The sequence below is a fragment of the Xiphophorus maculatus genome, chromosome 20 (assembly GCF_002775205.1).
Source record: "Xiphophorus maculatus strain JP 163 A chromosome 20, X_maculatus-5.0-male, whole genome shotgun sequence".
Lineage (NCBI taxonomy): Eukaryota > Metazoa > Chordata > Actinopteri > Cyprinodontiformes > Poeciliidae > Xiphophorus > Xiphophorus maculatus.
Window position 1 is genome coordinate 14324546 of NC_036462.1, and position 24899 is coordinate 14349444.

General features: G+C 39.8%; 1 protein-coding gene across 5 annotated transcripts in view; it reads right to left on the reverse strand.

The window, feature by feature from the left end:
- Window positions 1-24899, reverse strand: part of LOC102227926 (voltage-gated potassium channel subunit beta-2) — a 94899-nt gene continuing 70000 nt past the window's right edge. For all 5 annotated transcript variants that reach the window (XM_005796953.2, XM_005796952.2, XM_023324696.1 and 2 more), the window contains 13 exons: window positions 20295-20338; window positions 19079-19116; window positions 18739-18818; window positions 13506-13550; window positions 12983-13027; window positions 12108-12151; window positions 11827-11913; window positions 10274-10359; window positions 10046-10166; window positions 8721-8815; window positions 7715-7835; window positions 5196-5284; window positions 1-4091 (listed from right to left, as the gene is read on the reverse strand). In XM_005796953.2, the coding sequence (XP_005797010.1) occupies window positions 4002-4091; window positions 5196-5284; window positions 7715-7835; window positions 8721-8815; window positions 10046-10166; window positions 10274-10359; window positions 11827-11913; window positions 12108-12151; window positions 12983-13027; window positions 13506-13550; window positions 18739-18818; window positions 19079-19116; window positions 20295-20338 (985 nt within the window). In that variant the 3' untranslated portion in view covers window positions 1-4001. The remainder of the gene's footprint in view (window positions 4092-5195; window positions 5285-7714; window positions 7836-8720; window positions 8816-10045; window positions 10167-10273; window positions 10360-11826; window positions 11914-12107; window positions 12152-12982; window positions 13028-13505; window positions 13551-18738; window positions 18819-19078; window positions 19117-20294; window positions 20339-24899) is intronic.

Genomic DNA, 24899 nt, shown 5'->3' on the forward strand with positions numbered 1-24899 from the left:
TTGGTTTACCATTCTTATCTTTTATCATTACTTCATTTAAAGATCAAAGCTGTACATCCTGTCTAAGTTTCAGATTCAAGCACAGTGCAGATAGCAACGCCTGCGAAAAAGAAAAACTCTAAATAAAAAGAGAAAAAGGCAGAGGTGATCACAACCAGAAGTATGTACACAAAGGTCAGAGTATGTACAGAAGGTACCAGGCTCCCTCCGCGTCGTCTTCAGAGTGAATTCAGTACAATGCTGCACTAGAGCATTCCTCAAAATGCCCACGCAACACAAATTCTTTGTTTTGGTCAGTGTTTTTTTTTTTTTTTATCTCCATAAAATACTGACAGCATAATGCAGCATGATGGAAAATAAAATCAACAGCTCTTATAACTTTCTCTATGGCATTAAAGGCTAAAACATAAAAAATATATTCTCTGTTTGACCTAAGCTCCGTCCATTCGTGGATCTTTTACAAACTCTCAGAACAGGAAACATGATCAAACTAGGAACACTTAAAGCATTAATTTTCCCTGCACAGATGAGGGTACCACACACACACACACACACGCACCAAACATGACGTTATTCCGACAATGTCCAGTTAGGAGTAACAGCGATGGGCCATTAAGATGCACAGCTTTGCAGTTCAAAGGAAAACAAACAATTACTGAAACATGTTTATTTTAGTTCTTGGCAAAAGAAGATGGACACCACTATGACCTCCAGTCTCTGTAAATGATGCTAAACTGAGGATACTACTGGATTAGATTAACTAGAGAAGTTAAATTAATGCTCATTTACTCCCTACAGAGGAGAGGATTTGATGAGTGCATCAATGTGGTTCCTTCCATAAATAAGATCAGAAAATGAATCTGAAATTTGGGTTTTCACTCTTAACTCAATGCCAAAAACAAAAGCTGTGTTACAAAGAATCAGGGAGTCCTGAGGCAAAATAATATTTTCTTCTTACTGACTCTGCTCAAAAAAGTGCAAACCAGACCAGTGACCACCAGGAGTTTGCTTGCTTGAGGAAAATGTACAAACTCAACACTCCCATTATTTATTTCTTACTAGAGTTGCACACCTAGAGGTTAGTTGGCTCCATTGAAGTAAACCATCAGAACTGCAAGAATTATCTGCATAAGCCCTTTAGTTTCTACTGGTTTGTTCTGAGAACTGTAAACGCCATAGGCCGTCCTTACAGTCCTCAGCCTCACATTAAGCTGCGAGTTTCCCGTTTTATAGTTTGGTTTTGATCAGATCCGGTGTGTTAAATGGCTGAAATCAATTCATCCCTCTGCATATTTGTACAGTAAAACTTTATTAAGTCGTGCCTATAATCTAATTTTATTTAACTATGTGTGAACTTTGGATTCTGATTCTGATCTCCGTTTGGGCAACTTGATGACTTCTGATCAAACATCTGGTAATATTTTATTTCTCTGTCTCAGCAGGAAGCTACATTGAGAACACGCTCACCTCCTTAAACTCTGGTCTGAGAATAAACGCAGAAAATATCGACACCCCTTGGACAAGATCTGAGGTTTTGCAGATCGACTTATTTTAATGTACCTTAGTTTCTGAGAGTAGAACCCTGTAAAAAGGATAATATTTTTACATTTTATTACACAACCCAACCTTGTATAATATTACATTTATCTTGAACAATAGACTCAGACTTCAGGTTTTTAGCGCTCTTTTATTCTGTGGATGAAACAGACTGATGCGTTAATTAAGGAGCTTTAATGATCCTGGCAGGTACATTTTTGCTTCTGTAAGACAGAGATAAACCAGCTTTTCTCTCCTGGGATCCAGTCTTTATGCTGGGCTAAGCTGATGGTCAAGTTTAGCAGAAAATATTAAAGTGGCGTCAGTCTCACTTTTCAGCAAGAAAGAAAATAAATGTTTTTTTTTTTTCTTTAATTTCCTGAAATGTCACATTGTCCCTTTTAAAGTCTCAGACTTTTTCTCCGCTCCCTGCAGATGAAAACATCAAGACACAGGAACTCCACAGACAAATCTACTTAATATTCTTTTTTTTTCCAGAGAAAACAGCGTGGGCTTTCGCCTGTTTTAGTTACTCAGACAGAAGATACGACAAATTGGACTAAAACGTGGATCAATTATTACAGCAGGCTAAAGAGCAGGGTTGGATTATTTGTCCCCTGCTGCTACACACACCCACCCCCACACACACACCTTAAATCAGTTTATTAAACACTCAAAGAAAAGAAAGTTACATCTCATCCACTCTGATTATCCCCTCAATTGCAGCTGAGAAGCTCTAACATCTCTATGATTATCGCTAATGTGAAAGTTTTTTTTTTATCTGCACTGTTTGTTGTTTTTTTTTTTTTGTAGTTTTCTGTTAACAGTTTATGAGCTGCAAAGATTTATGTACACGATTTTCTAAGCTGAGAAGCGTCATCTTGTTTCTCCCGTTGGCAGAAGTGTCACATGCGATCTGCTTGTGCTTCAGTCGTGGTAAGAGAGCACCCAAAGGACAAACAGCGATGACATCTGCACTGAGTCTGTGTGATCGGGTTGTCTGCTGCTTTAACCGAACCTTACCGACCCAAAAGCACCGAGCCGCACTACTTTACGCATTCTGCATATGAAGGGCGTATTGATAACCACTTTAAGAGTTTGGTCAGGTAAAGATAAATATGAAGTAGAGTCCATCCCATAAATAGGTATACCAAGCCGGACAGCACATGCTTAAAGATGACTCAAAAACCTTGCAGGAAGTGAAAGTGTGTCAGCTAAAAAGAGATGAAGAAGATCTTTGGCTCGAGCCATGCTAAAAAGAAAACCCAAAAAAAACCAATGAAATAAACACTAAAGACTATTTGTTACAACCTCCCAAACGCACACCAACGCACACATGAAACCACCTTCTTCGTTCCCTGAGCTGCTGCCGCCCACTGATTAACTGGACACGTGCCTCCTTCCTCCCACTCCCACCAGTCGAGCCTTAGCTGTGGACACAGTGGGTGAGGGTGGGCAGCCAGCCAAAGCGGAGGGCCGCCTACCTATGCTGAAGCCCGAAGCACAGTACGATGCAACTGGAAATAAGGCAAATACTTGAACAAAACTTGACCAAAGACAGGTTTTGGTGGGACGTGATCGCTCCCTGTGCAGCCTCTAAGACAGGGGCGGGTCTGAGGGGGGGTAGGGAAGGGGGCGCGGGGACACAGTGATGCAGACGAGTGCAGCTCCTGTTGGAGAGCAGGAGCTTCGATGCGTCAGGTTGAACGAGCGTACTGTCAGTGGGAAAACGGAGGAAGAGGAGAGGCGACGCGAATCTATAGTGCAATGATTGTGACATAAAACTGCTAATACTCATGCTCTCTCTTCTTTAAATCGACCCCCCCCCCCCAACAGCATTACTGACAGTACTAAAGTGCTGATTGTTGAAGCCCTCGAGGGGGCTGCTGACGTCGACAACACAAACGTTCCTACAGAGAAACTTTGACGGACTTTTACAGTACACACGTGTTTGTAAACAGAACGTCTCAGGAACAAATGCATGGCTATGGTACATGTGCAACAGCAATTCCCGTATATTCGTACAGTATCAACTTTATATATATTTTTTTAGTTGCATTCAGTTTTAGAAAAAGATAAAAAAAAAAAATCTGGCTGCCAAGCAAGCATGTGCTTATTTACTTTTCTTTAAAAAAAGATGTTTTTCCTTAATTTTCTCTATGATTTTAAAGTACGTTCAGCTGAATAGGATGTATAACTGATTTACTTATGAGCGCATATCCCTAACCTCTCTTACTGTTCTGTTTTTCTCTGTTATTCCCGTCCCGTAAAGGTGACTCGATTTATTCCCACTTTTTCTTATCTCTGTAACTCTAAATGAGGTGCCCTGCGTGGCCTTGGTGAGGCCAGACTCATGCGCCAGGGTCTCACTCAGTAAAAGCTCAAGCAAACAGAGGATCAGGCAAAGGTGGGGCGCTGCGGCTGCAGGCCGGGTGCAGCCCTGCCGGGCGGGGCCGTCGGGCCCGTTAGGAGCGGTAGTCCTTTTTACTGTACGGCTTGTTCCCCAGGATGCTGTCCACCTCGTGTGTGATGGACGACGACAACTTTGGAAGAACCTGTGAACACACACAAACATGACGTTGAATTCATAGCCACAGTTACGTAAACGGAGAAAAAAAGCATCTTATTTTACCTGATCTGCTTATTATTTGTGCTGTAAAACATTTACAGAGTTTTATGTCAGATTTCTGACCTGTCAATACTGATTTGGCAGATTCCTCTTTAAACGGTAGCATATAGGAAGATATAAGATCATTATGCAGAATATTAGAGGTTTTCCAGGCACATCCGACCAAATTGAGATTCAAAACATTTCTTTGCGCCATAAGTAGCCATTAGAAACAGCTGTAACCAGCCAGATACAGAAATCTCTTATGATTAGCGAACTGAATAAAGTCCAGGTCTGTCATAGATGGCAGAATAGGCCAGTGTTCTTATCCGATTAATCGTTGGCGTAAGTGATAATTACTAAAATAATTGTTAGTTGCAGCCCTACTCAATATTATGAACATAATACATTGGAAATGTAGAAATTAAATGGAAGATATATTTCTCTGGACTTCTTAAAGAAAAACTAATTTACATGTGAGACTGTGTTCTAATTCTAGGTTTGGGATAAAAAGGTCTGGCAAGAAGAAAACTACAAACGCCTCGGGAAATGTGAGAGTAACATTTTGAAGCCGAAATATCAAATGTACACAGTGGGAGTGGATTTAGTGTGCACAAGCGTAAACACAGTCAGGAGTGAAGGCAAAGCATCAAACTGGAGGAGACGGTGGGGGGGATGCTCTTCACTGTGGGCCAGGAATAATGTGAAGTGAGCACCCAAAGCCCCACCAGTATGCGAACCCCATTAAAAGAGCAAGCCTTATCAGCAGAGAAAGAAGTGGCCGTGAGCTCGTCTCCAATCCCCTCGGCAAATGATACTGGGCTGACCTTATTAACGTGGTACAGTAAAGCAAGAGAGCGTGCAGCGGTGAGCTGCCCAGGAGGACAAGCTGCACTCGGGAGCGGAAGAACTGCCGCTTCCCGCTGGAAGGCACGAATATGAATCCGATTAGATGGCCTCCGTCCCATTCTTTTGAAAAGGGAAAACTTTTAATGTGCTCTGCAGCAACAGCAAAGAAGGAAAAACAAAGAAGAAGGTTCAGCGGCCTCACCTGGATCGCTCCTATGTTCTCCATCAGCTGGTCGGTGTTGGACGCCCCTAAAAGGACAGAGCTCACCCCCTCGTTCCGTAGGCACCACGCTGCAGGAGATCAGCAAACACTGATGACGTCCCCACCACCACACACACACGCCGGGCCACATCCATGACTCACACACACAAACATATGCTGCACAACATGACACCATTTCACAAAGTGAATCTATAATTGATCTACAGCAAAACCAGGTAAAACATTACATCACACACAGTTTTAAATAGATGTATATTAACTTTCTTCATTTTGCTTGATTGTACATAAATCTCATACCTCGGTTCTCTGTCCTGCAGAGTCACTCAGAGCAACTTGGATACGTGTGTTGTGTAGCGAATGACACAGAGGTGTTGCTGTGTCTCAATAACACTAAATAAATTACACAAACCTGGGAAAAGCATGGTTCTGATTGAATAAATAATCAAGCTGTTTTAACCTGCTATCTTAAAATATCACATCTGCACTTATTAATCTGCAAAACTTGCCTACATACGTTTGTGAAGTTTCTGCATCTCCACAATCAGTTTCAGTATTGAACCAGCGCAGCACTCTGCATGATTCTCAGGACATGTTGATGTGAGAGCAAATCATTCATAAAACATTTGCTGATCACTGCGAGTTCATCACACAGAGGCTTTGGCCAGGATTTGCTTTTAATTATTTGTACTGCAAATACAGTAAAATTACTGTACTGTCATAAGGCGAACAACTTTTCCTTCCCTCTTCTCTGCCTCCTGCTTGTCCTCGCCAAGGGGCCAAGAGAGTTTCATTACCTTAATAAAAGTGCTGCCAGCCTAATATTGGGCATGATGAGGTTGCAGCCTTGGCAATAGGCTAGCAAGGCCACGGTTCTGTCTAATTTTCAACAGCCCAAGTCACATTAACTCAGGCCACATATTGTGGATTAGCTACTGCTACCAGGCTCCTCCAGGACCCAGATATGTTGCCATTAAAACAATGAACCATAACAATCGCACATTTAACTTTTTAAATGTAGAAAGAGCTCAAATCAGTCTGGGAATTATCACACATCTTTAAGACTCTGCAGAGAACATTTCAATTTGGCAGATGTATTTTCTTTATGTGGTGGTGCAATGTGGCATGAAGACGGTCATATTTGCTAAGCTAGAATTTATGGTGTGCGTCTTTAAATGAGTATTTATGACAGTTTGTGTGATTTGTGGGTCTTTAAAGTTGGATGCTGTACCCAAAAACATTAACACAACGCTAAACATTACACAGGAGATTTACCTGGAGTATAACTAGATCTTCTCTTTTTATATAGTTGCTTTTTTCATCCGTGTCTAAGGTTGTGTGTCTGCTTTAAAGAAACAGCTAAATTTATGCTTTAGCAAAAAAGAAAAACTGCAAACCTATCTAAAAATAAGGTTGTGCAAAGCATTTTTTTAGGATTTCATCAGTGAACTCTGCTGAGAACAAGCAGAAAACCTGACAATGTGCAATTATTCTGAACAAATCGACACAAAAACACCACACTCCTGCATGGTGCGTTATTATAATTGGTAGCTGTATTATGCAATACAACTAAATGCTTCTGCAATTCAGGAGTTGTAAGCAGATTACAGCACAAAGGGAGGCAAAATGTTGCTGTAAAAATAGTGGGATTACGATTCAACACAATTCTTCCGCCAAACTGAAAATACAACCCAGAAAACGGGAACAGTTGAAGCTTTTTCCTCTGGATTTGTCACGAGTACACGATGCCTGGCGGCAGGGAAAAGACCAACAACTTAGCTTAACTTCATTCACTTGTCACATTCACTCTCTAAATCCTGAATTTAACACCTGCTTTGCCAACACAGCCTCAAGCTACAGTAAAGGCAGAATGATATCAATCACCGTTTTAATTCAACGCTGGAGTGAAAAGGACTCCACAGTACGCATAAATCTGCTGTGCTGCCTTCAGAAGCCCAGAAAGGCGTTATGGGAATTGGCTGTCGACTAATGGGGCGTGAAACTTGATTTATGACAGTATTTTACAGTGAGGGTGAAGAAACTGCAGCGATCTAATCTGAGATTGCAGACTGAGTCTTGGATTTATTCACCTCATAGCCAACATTTGACGGTGGGGTTTCTGGCTCTGCTGCCAGCAGTGACTAGATACCTGTCACCTGCAGATTAATTTCAGGGATCCTGTTTTGATGCAGAGACTTGAAGCTGTTAAATGCATGAGACAACCTCGGATTACTCCATGTGTTTGCATGCCATGTGTCGACATTCACAACGTCTCCGGGTCTTATTAAAGGAATGAGTCAGAGGCATGTTTACTGTGTGTTTACGTCCCGCACATTCAAGATCCTACGCTGCGAGTCTTTCACACCAAGACAGACACACACGTGACAACACAACAGAGAACTCAGACAGCTGCGAGAGCGCCGCTGACCCCGGGCCAGTCCGAGGCAGAGGGACGGACAGACAGACAGAAAGAGAGAGAGCGGCAGAGTGTATCTGCGTACCGATTGCGAGTTGGGGCAGTGTGCAGCCCAGCCGCTCCGCGATTGCCTGCAGCTCTTTCAACTTCGCCTGCTGACGCCGGCCCTCCTCACTCAAGATCTTGTCCTTCAACCACTGGTAGCCCTGTTGAAAACATAGCACACCTGCTCAAAAACACAGCCCTGCTCACATCGTCGTGTCAGCAGGGCCCGTTTTTAAACACGTGACTCTGTCTTCAGCTGTCAGAGCCTCAGCCGGGGGAAACAAAGCTGCTCCTGCTCAAGTTCTGTTTGTTTTGTTTTTTTAATCATCACAAAGTTATGGAAATCCTGTCCTGATTACTGTACTAACAGTATGAAACAGCTGCACTTAGCTGAGGTACAAAACGTCTCAACCAGGGATGCTACTTTTCACACAGCTTAAGAGCCAGAGACACACAACATCTACAGGCAACACTGAGCCAAACAAGAAGCAGGAACTGCACAACACCAACACAAAGGGTCTGCTTCATGAACCACTGTGTGCTACACAATCCACACACACAAAACATGCCACTTCACCACAGAGGGACACAACAGTGTGAAAGATCAGGGGTTAGTATGAACAGTTTTTCCTGAATGCTCATTTCACTGATGGAAATAAATCCTGACTTCTCCCTTCATAAAAACTATTTAAAATAAACGTTAGAGAAAAACGCGTCTTTTGTTTTAAAAAATTTACTCATTCAGGTGTTGTTAGTGTCAGATTAAAGCTATTTTCTATGTGAACATGTCATATATATTGTGTGCATTTAAATGTACTGGGCCGAAGTCGGCTTGCTGACAAACGGCGTCGTAGAGGTGCATGGCGTGAATACGGCACTGAAAACACACACAGGTACACAGTATGCAGAGCTACAGAACCTGAAAGAGACAGAGACACAATGAAACAAACGAGCTGCAACCAGTGGGGGAGAGGCGACACAGAGCAGTGAGAGTGGGCACAGATGGACGGAGAGGTCGGTGGGCAGCGGAGAGGTGCTGGGTCTACCTTCAGAGACGCCCGAGAGTACGGAGGCACCCTGCCGTCGTATTTCCCTGAGATGATCCCACAGGCCAGCGGAGACCATGTCATGGCGCCCACACCTAAAACAGAAGCAGATTACCATCATCATCATCATCATCAGTTCTCATTTGTATAGGAACAAATTCCATCAATGTGAAAAGATGTTAAAATTTGTACTTTACAAAGTACAAATCAGAAAAATTGCAACATTCTTTTATGGGTAGTTTTACCAACACATTCCACCACAACTGGTACTTTGAGAACCTTTAGAATCTTGCTGTGGCCTGAAATTAAAATAAATTTGGCACCTCTGCAGTAGCTGAACTTTAAACTTGCATCTCAGTAATGTGTGTTGGCATGAGAGAGTCTCAAGGTACAGTAATATTTAAAAAAAAATCTGATTTCAATTTGTTTTTTTTAACTTTTTCTAGGGTCGGGTGTTTTCTTTGTTTAATGGGGAGGTGGACAATGTTGCTTTGTTGTCTACACACAGCTCATCCTGCTTTCGCCTCCATCCAACATCCAAATGGTAATGCTGCAGTTGGCCATCATCTTCCTCTCCACAGATTGTCAGCAGAATCTCTTCAGTGTTGGAAGGTCATTAGAACGTTACTCTCCCTTGTGACACTGTGCTGAATCATTTGAGACATAAAGGTTTGTGATTTGCTACCAGATTTTTGAGAGAGGGAGGGGTAAATGTTTGTGCCACTATATACATATAGTGTAATTCCTGTAAAAGAAAATGAGAAATTTTGCACTTTCCATGCACTGTGTGATTTATCCCTTTGCAGAGATCTTTTATAAAACTGTCTAGGACTCTAAAACTGCATCTTTATTATTTTGAACATAAAGATTAACAGATCTCCCCCTTCCCCAGCCTTTCACTGCATTCTGTCAGTCAGATGCATAAATGCATCACACTATTGGCTTTTGCTTCAGGGAGAAGGGGGGGGAAATAACCTCCCAGCATCATTTCATAACAAATTTACCACAGTACGATACATAAATGGATCACCAGAAGGGCTAAGCTGTTTTTCAAAATTGTGTGATCAACATGATTTTTAATTTATTATTTTAGTTTAAGACTTAAAACAGTTGCAATTTGGTTTCAGAATAAAAACTGAAACCAGCTGTAATTATTCTTACATTACATCTTGGAACCTGTTCTACTACGAGCCTCGTATCTGCTCAGGCTGAACTGAGTGGAAGATAATGGAAACAACTGCATGTGTTCAATATGCACATGCACCCAATTTACCATAGCAAAAAATCAATACTTCATCTAGAGCAAGAAATGCGTCAGTGCTCACCTATCTTATGGAAAAGCTCAGGCAGCTGCACCTCCACTTTCTCCCTCTGGAACATGTGGTACTCTGCCTGCTCGCATATAGGAGGAATCTGGTTAAACTGCCGCGCCACAGAGTACGCCTCCTAAAGGAAAACAACAAAAACACCAAATCATACTGAGGTAATAAAATGAGGAAAATAACATGATGCCTAATTCTCCTTCATGTTGATCTGTTTTTCTGTCTTCTCACCATTATTTCCATTGGGCTCCAGCGGGATGTTCCCCAGTACATGGCCATGCCTTGGTTTATCACATGGGTCATTGCTCTTACAGTTTCTGCAGAAACACGTACAAAAACACCATGAGCTCTCCATGTTGTGCTCCACGATGCAACATAAACATCCTTGACTTTTAATCGTACAGAAAAAACACGTCTGTTATCATTTGCAATCCAAATATCCCAGACAATTCAGGAGGGAGGTGGGGAAGGTGATTATGTTAATTAGAAGCCAGAGAATCCTGATGAGCGTGACATCTGTTCTTAACAAGGCAAGACTTGAATGACGTTCACGTTAATATTTACAAGGATTTGCTTTAAATTTGAAGCGTGCAACATGAAACGGGAGCCAAGTGACATGAATAGGAGATGACAGCCATACGTTCACCAGTTCAGATTTTTAATGGTGCACAAAGTGGGCTGACACATGGGATGGAAGCTTACGTATTTTAAGCATGGAGGGTTAAAAATACGCCAGGGATGATTATTTTTCCTCCCTTTAATATGCATGGTGAATATTAAAGAAATTTATCTCAACGTATTGTATCTCTACATTACTATATTTTATTTAAAGGTAGGAATTTCCACTTGGAGTCAGATCTGACAGGTGCCAAATGAAATCTCCCTTCGCCCGGCTCTAATTTCCGTCTCTTCGTTGGGTGGGGTGACAGTTTGTTTTGTGTGTGAGGCTGCAGAGCAAAACATGAAACGGGTTAGATAACGATCGGGCTTCCCAGACAAGAGCACAAGCGCAGGAGTGTAATAAAAAAAAGATTGCATCAACCCCTCAGTAATCCTGCATCCATCTATTAAATTTACGGATGCCCTGCTTCTGAGAAATCGGCCCTTTTTATCATCTGGTGGCTGCTTGGCTTAGGAAAGTTTTTCTGAGGTGAAAGAGGAGCCGTTAAACCTCCTTTTTCACCCTGTTTACCCCCTCAGCTACCGCCAAAATAAAAGTACACCAGATGGTTTAACCACCGTAAACTCACGAGTAACCTTGAAGCTATCCATATGAAGAAGTCGTAACAAGGCAGATGGGCAGCAAAAATAAATAAATATTTTTAAAAATGAAACTATTTTTCAGAAATAAGACAGAGTAGAATATCCCAGACGCAGTGAAGCCTCAAGCCAAAGGCAGAAAGATGACCTCAGGCTCAACTTTAACCCTAAGAGGAACTGTTACCGCTGCAGCAGATGGACACTGGGCGTCCAGCTGAGCCCACACACAGTTAGCAACTCTGCCATTTAAAGGTCTCCAGCATCAGCATCTATCATCATTCCGACTGTGGAGGTGGAAGCACCCGGACCACAGGAGGCGTTTAAAAATAGACGTTTCAGTTACAGGAGGATTGTACATCCAAGTCCTCGCACTGCAGTAGTCATAGAGACGAACAGGAGGCTTTTTTTAATATGTGTGTATATATATACATATATATATATACATATATATATATATATAATATAAAAAACGGAAAAGAAAACCCAAAATAAAGTGATAAATCCAACGAGACAAACAGAATTACCTTCCATAGGTGTGTTGGGGTCGGGTCTGTTGGCGAAAACCACATCCACGTAGTCTAGCTGCAGTCTTTCTAAAGAAGCTTTTAAACCTGAAAATAAACCCTACAGTAAGTCTCTGCTCCCACATCTACAATGTTCAAGTGCATGAGCAATAATAGGGAGGATATTCTCAGCTTAACTCAGTTATTGTTCCAAATGCAGCTTTGATTCCCTCAACCTGAAGCTGCTAATTAGGAAGTTATTTATCATTTTTAATCCAATGACACGCTGCAACGATGCTTACCTTCTATAATATGTTTTCGAGATAAACCTCTTTCAGTCTCAGCTCTGTAAAAACACAAGAAGCAAACTTTGGATTATTAAAAGTTATTGAGCTTTTCTGCCGCTTGCTGCCTGCTGGTTAACCCAAAAAGCTACCGGTTCAACTCCTGAGATGATTAGAAGGCCGATCACCAGAACGCCCAAATAATTAACCAGTGAACATGTGCTAGCTAAGCTTGTGTTACCTCATATGGAGCAAAATGGAGAAAAATGTGAAGTATTCTGTGCACTGAGAACTCAGAACTTTTCAGTCTGAAGGTGCATCTCAATAAATTAGAATAATATTAAAAAGTTGTCTCCAAAAGAGAGACAACTCCTGTGTACTCTGCAGTCTTTTAAGTAATTTTTACATCTAAACATGACCATCATATAACAATTCTGTATTTGAAATACTTCTTAAAAATATTAGGCAACACACTATTTTTCTTAGAAACTCAATATATCACTGCGTATAATAAATATCTTTGAGTTTCCCTTTTTAAATTGACTTACTTAAATCAATATACTTTTCTGTGACATTCAACAAATCAAAATTTTTCAGATATTACTGCAACTGCAATGAATCAAGATTCGGTATTCTATTATTTTCTTTATGTTTTAAATAAAGCCAAGTAGATCTTTCTCATTTTTCTTGACGTTATCATACAGTGAGAATCTCCTGGTGCTGACAGAACATCATTTCATCCTTTGTGAAATATGAGATTTCAGCTTTACTGAAAAGAACCTGACAACAGATGACACATGATCCCATTACCGGAGGGGGCATCGGCACTGGGTGAGTCAGGAGAAATTACACAGGGAGATAGTTTTTCACTCGGCATCCAGATAAAAACTTACTTTCCGCCCCAGAAGATCTTCGTTGTTATCACCAGACTGGAGCGTCTAAAGATGGAGAATGACAGCACATCTGTTAGTACAGCTGCCACACGAACTTGCTCAGAACAGAAAGATGATAACTAACACAGAAGAGGAATGTGTTTAACCCACACAAGGCACAGGTCTTATATTGCAGCACACACTATAATAGATGGCTTAGACACATAGGAGAATAATGCGTTCATACTTTATTATTTGCTGCATTGACGTGTGCGGGAGTAGACCTCGATCTCATACAATCTACAAATGCTAATCCCAGATCGACAAGACGTTAATCCATTATTCAGCCTCATTGAGAAGGAACACTCGAGCCACGGCCCGTGTTAATCTTGTGTTTTGTGGACTGAGACCTTGCTGTTCTGGATCACAACACACACATTACACAACCTCCTATTATGTTAGAGAAAAGAGATGAAACAAGATATGCTGGTGGGCTGCGACGGAAATTTAAAAACACCAGAGCTGATTAAGGTGTGCCTCGTACCTCCATCCTTTCTTCTTTATGATGTTCCCGAGAACCACCTCTGCCCTGCGAAGCAGACAGAGACAAGCAGATTAAATAAAAAAGAATGCTACGATGATGCGAGCGTTAAGGTTGGATTTCTGGATTAAAAGGAAGCAGTCTGGCTCTGAGTGCACACAATAAGAGGGGAGGCTTTGGTTCTAAGGAACACCTGTTTAGGATTTGATGGTGTGAATCAGCAGGCAGGTCGGAGTCGGCAGGGCCGGAGCCACCGTTATGTGGCTCATTAGCAGCTGAAGGAGTGCTAATGAGCGACATTATGATCAACATGGGGCTCATTAGGGCGGGCAGAGAGCGGTCCCTGGGGTGTCTCTGCGGTCCTCTTGCTCTGACAAACAACGAGATGCCACCTGGCTGCTCCGTTTTATACAAAAAGACTTTTGGACACTGAGGTGAACAGAGACAACTGAGGTAGGAAGCTGTGACCAGTATCTGCACAGTGCAATTCCTGTCAGTGAGTTAGCATCAAACACCCAGAGCAGAGAGACGCTCTGACAAGTGATCAAGGCAAAAGTTTATAGTAATAACAGAAAATTGAGATCAGCACCGGGTTTGATCAGTTTTGCTGCATGATGATGGATACATGCAAACAGAAACTTGGATTATTTTTGCCCATTTTTTCTAAAAAATGTTGCAAAAATGGCCCAGAATACTATCATCCCTGTTTCTCCAGTTATAGCACAGAAGGTAAAGAACAAAATAGGAGTTAAAAGTGATCAGCGTCCTGCAAAACAGTGACTACATCAGAATGAAAACCTCCTCAGATGGATTATATCTGCTTCTTATTGGAGCGGCTGTGGCTCCAATAAAAGTGTGTCATGCAATCAGAAAGTTGTGGGTTCAATCCTTCCTTCCTTCCTTACCACATGTCAATATGCATGTCAGCCTACTCTTGGGCGATGCAGTCAACCCCAAGTTGCTCACCTATCAGCAATTTGGTATGAATGTGATTCCTGCTGGGTGATTGCAGAATGGCGTGTACTGAAATCATAGGTTGGTATAAAGGCTAAGTAGTCTCTGTCCATTTTTCCTTTTTACATTACTGATAATTTATAAAGTGTTTACAGTCGAAATATCAACTGGATTGTAAAATATAAATCCTTCATATTATGTTGATAAAAAAATCTACATAATGTGACCAGTGGACATTGACTGAACAACATTTATATAAAATAAGAAAGTTAATTTCATGAGCTCTGGTAGACATAAACACAATTCATATTTAGGCCTTATGTAAATATTAAAATGGTAAAGTTTACAATGCATACATCAGTTTTACAACAGTTTACATCAATTTAACCAATAAAAAAGCAGTATCTAATAGTCTCCAGGCGTTATTTACTCTGTTAGTATTCTGTTTTACCCGTTACCCAGGTGGAGATGTTTATGCTTTACACTTCCCAGATACTTTTAAATGAACATTAAAATCGTAACAATAGCATGGCAGGGTAAAAACAAAACATTCTAAATAGATGTGGCTTTCTTAAGTCAGTCAACATAGTAATAAACTAATAAAGTTGAACTCCGCTTCTCTTTTGTTTGTCTGAGGGTTTCTTTCTATTGTTACCCTGCTTGAGTGCTTTTTATTATTCAAACAATTACTTGTTTGTTGGTTACTTATTTAAGATCAGTGCTATAAAACATTTAAAACATTCTCTTGCCTGCTCCAGTTATGCCGGGTTCTCCCGGCACACCCAAACATCATCAACCCGACCTCTGCTTTAGCTGTACTGCTGCTTCACATCCAGCCAGCTGGACCCACATATTTTCAGAAAAAAATAATAAAATCCAGAAATTCTGCCTGTGTGAGCTTACAGTAACAGTGTGTGTCTCCCACGCGTAGCTGGAGGGTTGCCCTAGTGTAAAGTGAGTGATTTGAGCGTCCAAACATAAGGTGCAGTTTGCCTGGAGCATGCTGGCTTTCTGCAACCAGCCATTAATTAGTTTTTTATGCTGCAGAACCGATGCTGTGACTGATAGAGGGAGCCGTGATATAATGCTGCGTGTTTCATGGATGAATAAGACTGTATTGCTTTGAGATTTCCCCATAATTGTGCAGCCGATTCGTCACCCGTTTTGCATGTCAGCCATTTTCAGTGCGTTCAGCAGGAAAGAAGCCATAAAAGAGAATGCTGCTCTGAACATTTCTTTCAGGCTTTTAAATACTCAGACTGTGTGTGTTTACTGATAACTGCAGCAACAATGTTTAGTTGTGCATGTTTATCTTTTTTTTCTGAAAAAGAGTGGCCTTTGCATTGGTACAGAAAAGCTAGTCAGTTATGGCAATAAACAAATAAATACAAGAACTCATCCAGCTTTATCATAAACAAATACATTACAAATTGTGGTTTTGGAGTGATAAAATGTAAAAAAATATATATATATCAGCACTGCAGATATCCATGTGATGTGATTTTTGTTTTCTAAAGCTACAATAAGCAGCCTAATGTCAAGCTAGTCTGCACATGCTACAGTACAGTAGCAACATTGAAGCAGCTGACTCTGCACCCAACTCATCCTCCGGCTTCACATGAAAGCCTTTTCCACACTCATGTGCAAAGTGTGTTCCACTCTTTTGCGCGCGCGTGTGTGTCATGTAAGCTCCTCGGCGCTGTCAGGATTAACACCTGTGCAACAAATACTGAGCTGCTGTCACACAAATGCTCTCACATGCCAGATTTGTCTCTGTGTTTAACTGCAGGTTGTTTTACAGATCAAAGCCAGAGGAGGGACTGCAGCTGTGTCAAAGATCAACTTTGTGCTCGTTTTCCTGGTTCTGACATAAAACAACACAGAGAGGTGACGTGCATCAGACACGAGCCGCAAAGGACTTGGGGGGGGGGAGGATTGATGTTTCAGTGGTTGTCCTTATTTCTAATCCTAAATATTCTGCTGATGCATCTTTCAAAAACAGAGCAGATAGCAACAAATATTCTCAGGGGATTAAAAACGGACATGCTGCAGTTAATCAGATATGTTGTTTGCCAAAGATAATCCCTTAGATTATTTCAAAGCCTCCAAGTCACTACAAAGCCAGATTAATCCATAATGGAATTCAAAACATATCAGACCTGAGGCAGAGAGAGGCAAGAGGGGTTAAAACATCATCACCGTTCATCTTCTAAACAAATAATTATTTTACTTCATACAAAAAATAGACCCATTAATGGGTTATGGAGGCTAAACAACTGTATTTAACACAAAAATCTTCGAAAATATTTTAAAGTTGGTAAGAAAAGCAGTTAGTGGCACTAACTGCTAACTCAATACTCAAGGAGAGGGTGAACTAAATAATTAAGATGCAATAAAACATAAAAAAACAAACATAATGTGACGGAAATAGAGCAGTTATGTTTTATTAAATATGTTTGGAGTCTTTTTGCTTGTTAGAATTTTAAATCTCTCCACTGATGGTAAAGTTTTTAACTATGTGATTTACATGAGCTGCACTTTTTGGGAATTTCTGCCACCTGAGTGAAAAAAAACTGAACATAACAGAAGACATGAGTTGATTTGAGCATCCAGCCTTGAATGTATGAAGACTTGTCATTAAGGGTGCGCTGAGATCCTATTGGCTGGAGCTTTAGATGATAACATACATCTGGCCAGATTACTTCACATAAACTTGTACTTGTCCTTTGTCACCAACACAATGACTGGCTTGGCTGTTCTCCTAAACAAGGTTAGAAAATCAAAATCATGGTACGTCTGGAAAAGCTGCAGAGATGAACAGCTCAGGTGGGATAATATTTTGACAGGACAGTTATTGCACCAATCTGGCCTTGCTATGAGAGAGTGGCAAAAATCACTGTCAAAAGAAAGTCACACCAGGTTGTTTTTGCCTCAAGCCATGTAGGGGACAGCAGACATGTGGTAGGAAGTGCAGGAGGAATGAGCAGAAATATACTAAACGCCGCCTTGCAGCTGTGATTGCAGCAAATGGTAGCTGCACTAAATATCGACTCAGGACTGAATACAGTTGTGCACATAGATCTGCATTTACTCATTTTCAAAATATCCTTCCACTTCACAATTACACACTGCTTTTTAACACAGAAAATTCTGGAAGAATAGATTGAAGTTTGTGATTCACCTAAATTTTCAAGTATGAATAAATACTTTTTACATAAAATTCAATGCAATTCTATAGTAAAACCGAAGCTTTTTCAAGCCTTAAATGATCTATTTCCAGTTTTGAAAATAATTCAGCATAGAGACCTTGATGTAAGCAATTTAGCTAGGATTTTTAATCCAAAATCAGGTTAAAGTATTTATATATTCAAGGCTTTATCATGATTTTATTTCTGGATAAGTGCAAATATGGATAATTTATGAATAATGAAAGTGCAGCCGGTGGTTGAGGTGCCACTTCTGGTTTGTGGTTTTTCCCTGTTTTTTCCCTTTTGGCAGTGAAAATAAAACCTGCACATTAATAAGCAGGTCACATAATTCTTTTAAGAAAGACCAAGAACTCCAAAAAAGATTGAGATTTTGTAAAATTGCTGGGTTTCATTGCAGACAAAAATGTATTAAGGTTTGAAGGTCAGATAACTAGCGGCTAATGGAGCTATATCTAATGTCTGTACTGTTCTTGCAAAGTGCAGTTCCAATTTTCTTTCTTGATTGCCATAAAAAAAGAACATTTTGTCCTTCAAAAGACTTTTCTTAAATAAAAGATCTTACTAGTTTCATCAAAGCCCGACTGAGGTGAAAGCAGAGTATCTTTTTAAATCCGAAAAGTTTAAAAACTACTTATCTGGAATGATTACAGTTTGCAAAATTGCACCTGTTCTCGTTTTTCTTTCCCGATTCATTTTTATGATAAAATATTGTGCACATTTGTTTAACTAGAAAGCCTGGCAGGAACATATAATCATAACTGATTACTTGATAAGCAAGCCCAGGTGTATTTTAGGTGTGAACCGGTCGCTTTGACCTGTAATCAGAGCATGTTTTTAGCAGGAGGCATGAACAGAATATTTATGAACTGCAGAGAGGGAGACAGATTGTGTTCATGTCATGATAAAGACTGTTTTTTATTACTGCTGCACAAATTAAGTGTATTATTTCTTGATGACTCACACTTGACATGAACAGTGAGCCAGTAAAGTATCTGTACTTTGAGGAATCACAATCTATCAGCAACTAGAAGCTTGGCAATGTCTGCCGTCACAGCGATACAGGATATACTCACTTCCCAGCAGCGTAGACCTCCGCTGTGTCAAACAGATTGATGCCATTTTCATAGGCCAGAGTCATCAGCTGCTCTGCCATCTGTTGATAAAACAAGGGGTAAAAAGCAGACAGGGGGGCAGGATGAGCTGATGTGAAGCATTACAGCTTCTTAATTATTCATCTGCCTTCCCAAGACTAAAGATGGCTACAGTGCCAATTAATAAGGTGAATTATTTGGCTGTCGGCAGCAGATTTACAGTAAGAAGGAGGTAAAACTGGGTTTGCTGAGCATTCTGGGAAAGGAAACTTCACTGTGAATGTTTTTAATCTCAAGCTTTAACGGATCCATCTGCTCTCACCTCATCTGTTATCTGTCCACCGAATGTCACCCATGTTCCTGCAGAAGGTGACAAGGAGGCAGACCCACGTCATGAACACACACTAATAAATAGGTAAGAAGAGACAGCATATATTCTAAACATATGAACATATTCTACAAGAAACAAGTTCAACCCCCAAAAAGTTAAACTTTCTGAAGTAGCAATAAAACCGATAATACTTTTTAAAGTAGTTCCAATAGTTCAGGTTTTGTTATATACATTCATTATGACAAACATGATAAACATTTATTTATTTAGTATTTTTAATACAGAAATGTTTTGTTATAACCAAGTAAAGGTTTAACCCTAACACTAACCCTGATGACTTAACAGTTGACCAGAAGACAGTCACTAGCCCCTCCCATCTGAAAGTGAAAGCCACAAAAGTTCAAATCTGCTGGTTCACACAGTGAACCAAGGATATTGCAGGAAAATACAGTGGAAGGAAAATCTCTGTTCAAAAAAGTGCATTAGCACTTAGGAAAAAAATGCAACCTAGAGATTAGAAGAGTATGTTGCAGCTGGAGTCGGTGCTTCCTGCTATGTATACTGTTGCAATGCTCATAAATAGTTAATGCTCATGGAAACTGTCACGATTCTTGTGTTGAGCCATTCGTGAAAAACCCAAAATGTCAAAGGAATTACATTTCTTCTTTTAGCAACCTGGGCTCCATTAACGCCTCTGTAATGCCACAGGCTTTGTGCCTCAATGTTACAATGTGTCAATGCTGTAATTCATAGAACTGAGAATGAGTGTGTTTTGAAGATGGATGCTAATATTTCTCTTGAAATCTTTGTTTTTTATATTGGTTTTATGCAATATGTGAATTTTCAGAGAAGCCCACCTTTGGATTTATTTTGTATTTTTTAGCTGTGAGAGACAATCACACCAAATATAGATATTTTTTTATGTAAGTCTCTGCATACCGATTCTACATAATATGTGCATTGAGTTACTTATATGAATAAACCTTTTGAGACATTTTTTTGTCATTACAATGCTATGTCCTAAAATAGCACATAATGTAAAATGTCAGCCTAAAAATTTTAAAAGTTTGAGCAAATCTTTCACTTTCTGAAGTAGAAGCGGTGCCTTCTTTTATAAAGGTAATGTAAAAAATAAAGCAGAAAGGTCATTTGCTTTGCACACAAATTCATCATGTGTGCTGCTTTTCAGATTGTGTCATGATCTCACCTAATCCAAGGCAGGAAACCCGCAGGCCAGACTTTCCAAGGTTTCTGTCAAAACAGAGGAATATATTCACATTAATGTTGAGCTGAGGTGGCAGTGATTTGTGAAGGTTTTGTGCTCCAAAGGCAGCTTCAAGGAGCAATGTAAATCTTTTTTTGTTTGTTTTATTGTTCACAGTGACTGGGTAGCACATATTGTAGGTAAGCAAGTATGGCAAGAAAATAAATTTTCCCATATGCTTTCTGGAGTCATTGGTTTTTACTACAGTCGGGGCTTGCAGTCGCAGAAGTTGGAAAAAAAAACAGAACGCTGTATGGATTTGGAGTGAGCGTGCATCTTCTGCAGCTCTGAGGAAAATGGATGAGCAAAAAGGCAATGTGCAAATCAACACTGACAATATGCGTGTGTGTGTGCGGGGTGTGAAATGTCAAGGAAAATCAGAGGGGAGGGGGCAATGGCTCTTAAGCAGGCCCACCAAGACATCCAGAGAAATTTCTCTCAGCCTCCCTGTGACTAAAATCCCCTTCAGCAATGAGCAACTTTGACTGCTCAAAACAACTTGCTTCTGAAAGCCGCTGTATCTGAGCCAATCAAAGCCCAGACCAACCCTTCTGGTGACATTCACAGCTTGGATTCTTGCGAGCCTTTAAAGATTCCTCTGATGTCTTTTGCTCCCTGTTAACATGCAGGATGTTAAGAGTTATGAGAGTTATGAGCAGAAGCAAACTCTCTTTTAAACTGATTTAGAAAGGACTCAAACTGTATATCCACATCTGATATATAAAAAAGATCCCAAATGTGCTGAGAATAAAATATGAAGTTTGTTACTCTTGCTTAACAGTGAATAAGTGAATAAATAAATAAATAAATAAATAAATAAATAAATGTGCCATGAGGGATGATGTAACATGCAGGAGTGGAAGTTGGTATGTGGGATGATAACTAAAATAATCTGTTTAAGGCTGGCTGTATATTGCAGAGTAGAGAGGGAAACAGAAGTGTGAGCATGTGAATCAGTACAGATGTTTGAGTTGGAGGATGCTGAACCGTCACTCTGGTTTAATTTCAAAATCTCAACAGGGTCATAACAAGAGGCTTGAATTCAGGCTGCAAATAAACCAAAACTAGGAAAGAAAATGTTAAAGATTCTACTTTTACTGTCACTGTCCAAAGGAACCATTGAAGTGACGACTGGACAAGTACAGAAAACATTAAAAGGAGAGGGACGAAAGTTTTAAGATATCTTTTATCTGTGGCAAATCTCCCTCAGTAGTTTGGTAAACACCTACCCTCTCATACTTTAAAAGTTTCTTTGAACAATAAACCAGTGTTGTTACATTCATGCTCTGGTAACAGTGTGCTAAACGGAAACCTCCCCAACATGTGCATGTCATGGTGCGGCATTATCCCTTGTTTTGCATGACATGACGACACTTTCTGCGTTAGACTGCCTCCCCATCTCCAACATGGTAGGTCTATAACTGGTTAAACCAGGTGCAGAATCAAAACATTTTGGGAATATAAAAGTGTTGAAGCTACAAAGTGCTTACTGTAGTGGAAAGCAGCTATTTCTTCACTCAGAGCACAAGAAATACATGTCCGTGAATAAATGTATGTATTTTTTACAGTATTTTAAGATTGTAAATATTAGAATTTAAATGTTGATTGTGATAATAGGTTTTTATTATTGATAAATGCACCTTTATCAGTAATACATGTCATTTTATAAATTTTACTGTAGCATTAACTACACATGCATGTTTACTTGAAAACATCCATATTTTGCACCTTCTCTGCTACTGTTTGCAACACTATACAAGAACATTCAGGGAGGGCCTGTGTATTTTTTGTACTAATCCTAAATTATGAAACTAAGAATCACATTCCTATTAATAAAATTTATTCATATTCTTGAGTATTAATTGCACGTTCACCATAAATATCATGGTACATAAAAGTTTTTAAAAAGCTTCAAAATAAAAATCTTTCAATGAGAGGCCAAAGGAAAATGTGGCTGTGGCAGCAGAGCTACTCCTGAACTTCTTGAAGGCTTCTATACTTCTTGTCTCTAGTTTGAATGTTTGTAAATATTTTAGTCACAAAAATAATGGCATGGAAGTTAATGAATAGCATCACAAGTATTAAGGTAGTATGAATAAAGTAATTTACAGATGGTGAGCTGGGGGTAGCATGTCTGCTGAGCAGCTGGCAGGAGGAGGATGGATTCCTCAGCAGAAAGCTAGACCTATTAACTCATGTCTTATACTTGGGTCACTGTATGCAGAGTATAATAATATAATAATATTCTGCACAATAAGCACATTTTCTAAAATAATACTTAGAAGGTATATTCTATACTTTTTGTTGAATCTAAGCATCAAATCAAAATACCTAAATGACACTTTTAAAAGTTATAAACGCAACAATAAATGTGTTGGATTATTTCATGATAAGAACGAATATTAAAATACAAACTATCAGTTTTAGAATTTGTGTATATTTGTGATCAGATTCTGGCACATTCACTTGGGAAACATCAATAACCAGCTTTATGCAGCAGTTTTTACTTTTAATTTTTAAACTCAGATGAAAGTTTGCACAAGTCAGATTTGTTTTGCTGTTCCCTTATTTCCAGTTGAATTCAATACTACTCCAATGAAACGCCATGAAACCCTTCACATAAACACATTTGCATGAAAAGAAATGCAGATCAATTGAAATCAGGAGGTCAGCAATCAGAATAAACCAGAATTGGACACTGCTTATCTCTCGGAACTAATCAGTGGCAGCTGATTCACAAGCAGGGTGACTGGATGAAGTGCACAAAGTTTTCTAAAAAAAAAACAAAAAAACAACTCATGTTCCAAAGAAGCATTTACAGACTTCCCAGACAATCTAATAAAGACACTGGAATACGCAGTTCTGCCCTTGCCATTACTCCCATTTAAGGATGCCCTTTCATAGGCGTATTGTTCTCTTGGATATTTGATTAGAACGGTCTTGGTTACTGCTTTGTACTGCTGCAGTGGCCCTTTGCTACGGTGGGGTCAGGTTCCAGGTGAGGCTCAGCAGAGGAGCCCTTACAGTAAAGTCGTCCCTCTGACATCCTTCTCAATAAGAAGAGAGTAACGGCTGTACACTAGTACAAAAGTTAAGCGCTTCCAAATTGTTGCATCTTACATCACATTTTACCGTTTTTGGTTGTTGTTTTTTTAATCACTCTTCATTAAGGCAATATTGGCTTGTAAATGGTTACTTAATAATTTAGTAAACATAAGGTTGTTTATTTGAAAAAGAATTGTACAAAACAGGAAACTTACTAAGAGGTGTTTGAAATATCTGAAATTAAAACTTGACATCTCAAGAACTATGACACCGAAATTATCAACAGAGAGGGACCAGACTGGAGGTGCAGATTTTGAGCAAAATTGCACATAACCTAGGAGGTTAGTCCACGTCTTAGCATTGGTAATGATTTTCAGACAGTTTGGGGTTTAACCTGCCGAAAAAGTTTTCAATCAATCTTTTCATTTTCTCTGCTCATCCACACTGCACCCAATCTACTTATCTGACCAGTCTAGTCTACTCAGGTTTGACTGCCGCACACAGCGTACACACATAGATGAACAGCTGGATCACAGCCAATCAGAAGGAATTGATTGGTTTTGATTGATTGGCTAGAGAAAGTAAAAGGTAGGACCCCTTTACTTTCTCTAGTTGGTTTGGACAACGATATGGAGCTAATTTGCATCTGTTGTTGAACCACAGGTAAGATGGACACACACAATGATAAAAATTGAATTCACAACTATGCATAAACCCTATTAATGACAACTTGATCAATCAGTTATCTGCCAAATCAAAATGTAATAACTCCAATAGATGAGTTGATCTGGTCTATTGTTCCACAGAAAAACAAATCAGCTCAAAAATAGCTGACAATTTAATTAATAATACCAACCTGAAAGTTTATCAAGTAATAAAATAAAAACAAAAAAATAAAAAAATTTTCTTGGAGTATTATCAGTCCTTTAAATATTCTACACAGAGGAGAAGCATTGAAGATCTTAGATTAATATCACTCTTTCTATTCAGACACCTTGACTGCACAGATGAGACATGCGATGGCTCAAGTGGCCAAAGACAGTAGAAGGATTTCGTCGAAAGGAAAATGTGATGAGGCCATTTTCATTAGATCTTGGATCTATTTCACTGCCGGGATAAACGCATTCAGTTACTAAGAAATTAATTGGTCTGTGACTTTATAAGGACAATATTCCTGAGTGAATTATTGAATACTTTACAGCTCTTGTTACTTTAGTGATAATCTCAGCCCACTACTGCACTTCAGAGCAATCATTTGTATGGAGCGATGACTGCATATTTATATCAAGCATAGATCTGCAACTTTACAAATTAAAGTGTGCTCTAGTGAGACCTAAAGGCCAAAAGTCGCTGGAGTTTTACAGAGGCTGTGTAGATGTCAGGATGAAAAACGAGTAAACGTTAACGAAGCTGGAACACGTGGAGGGATATGTTCACCAATAACCAACTGAAGTATGAATAAAACCTCATCTGTGGCCCTAACCTACAAAGGTAACCCTCTTT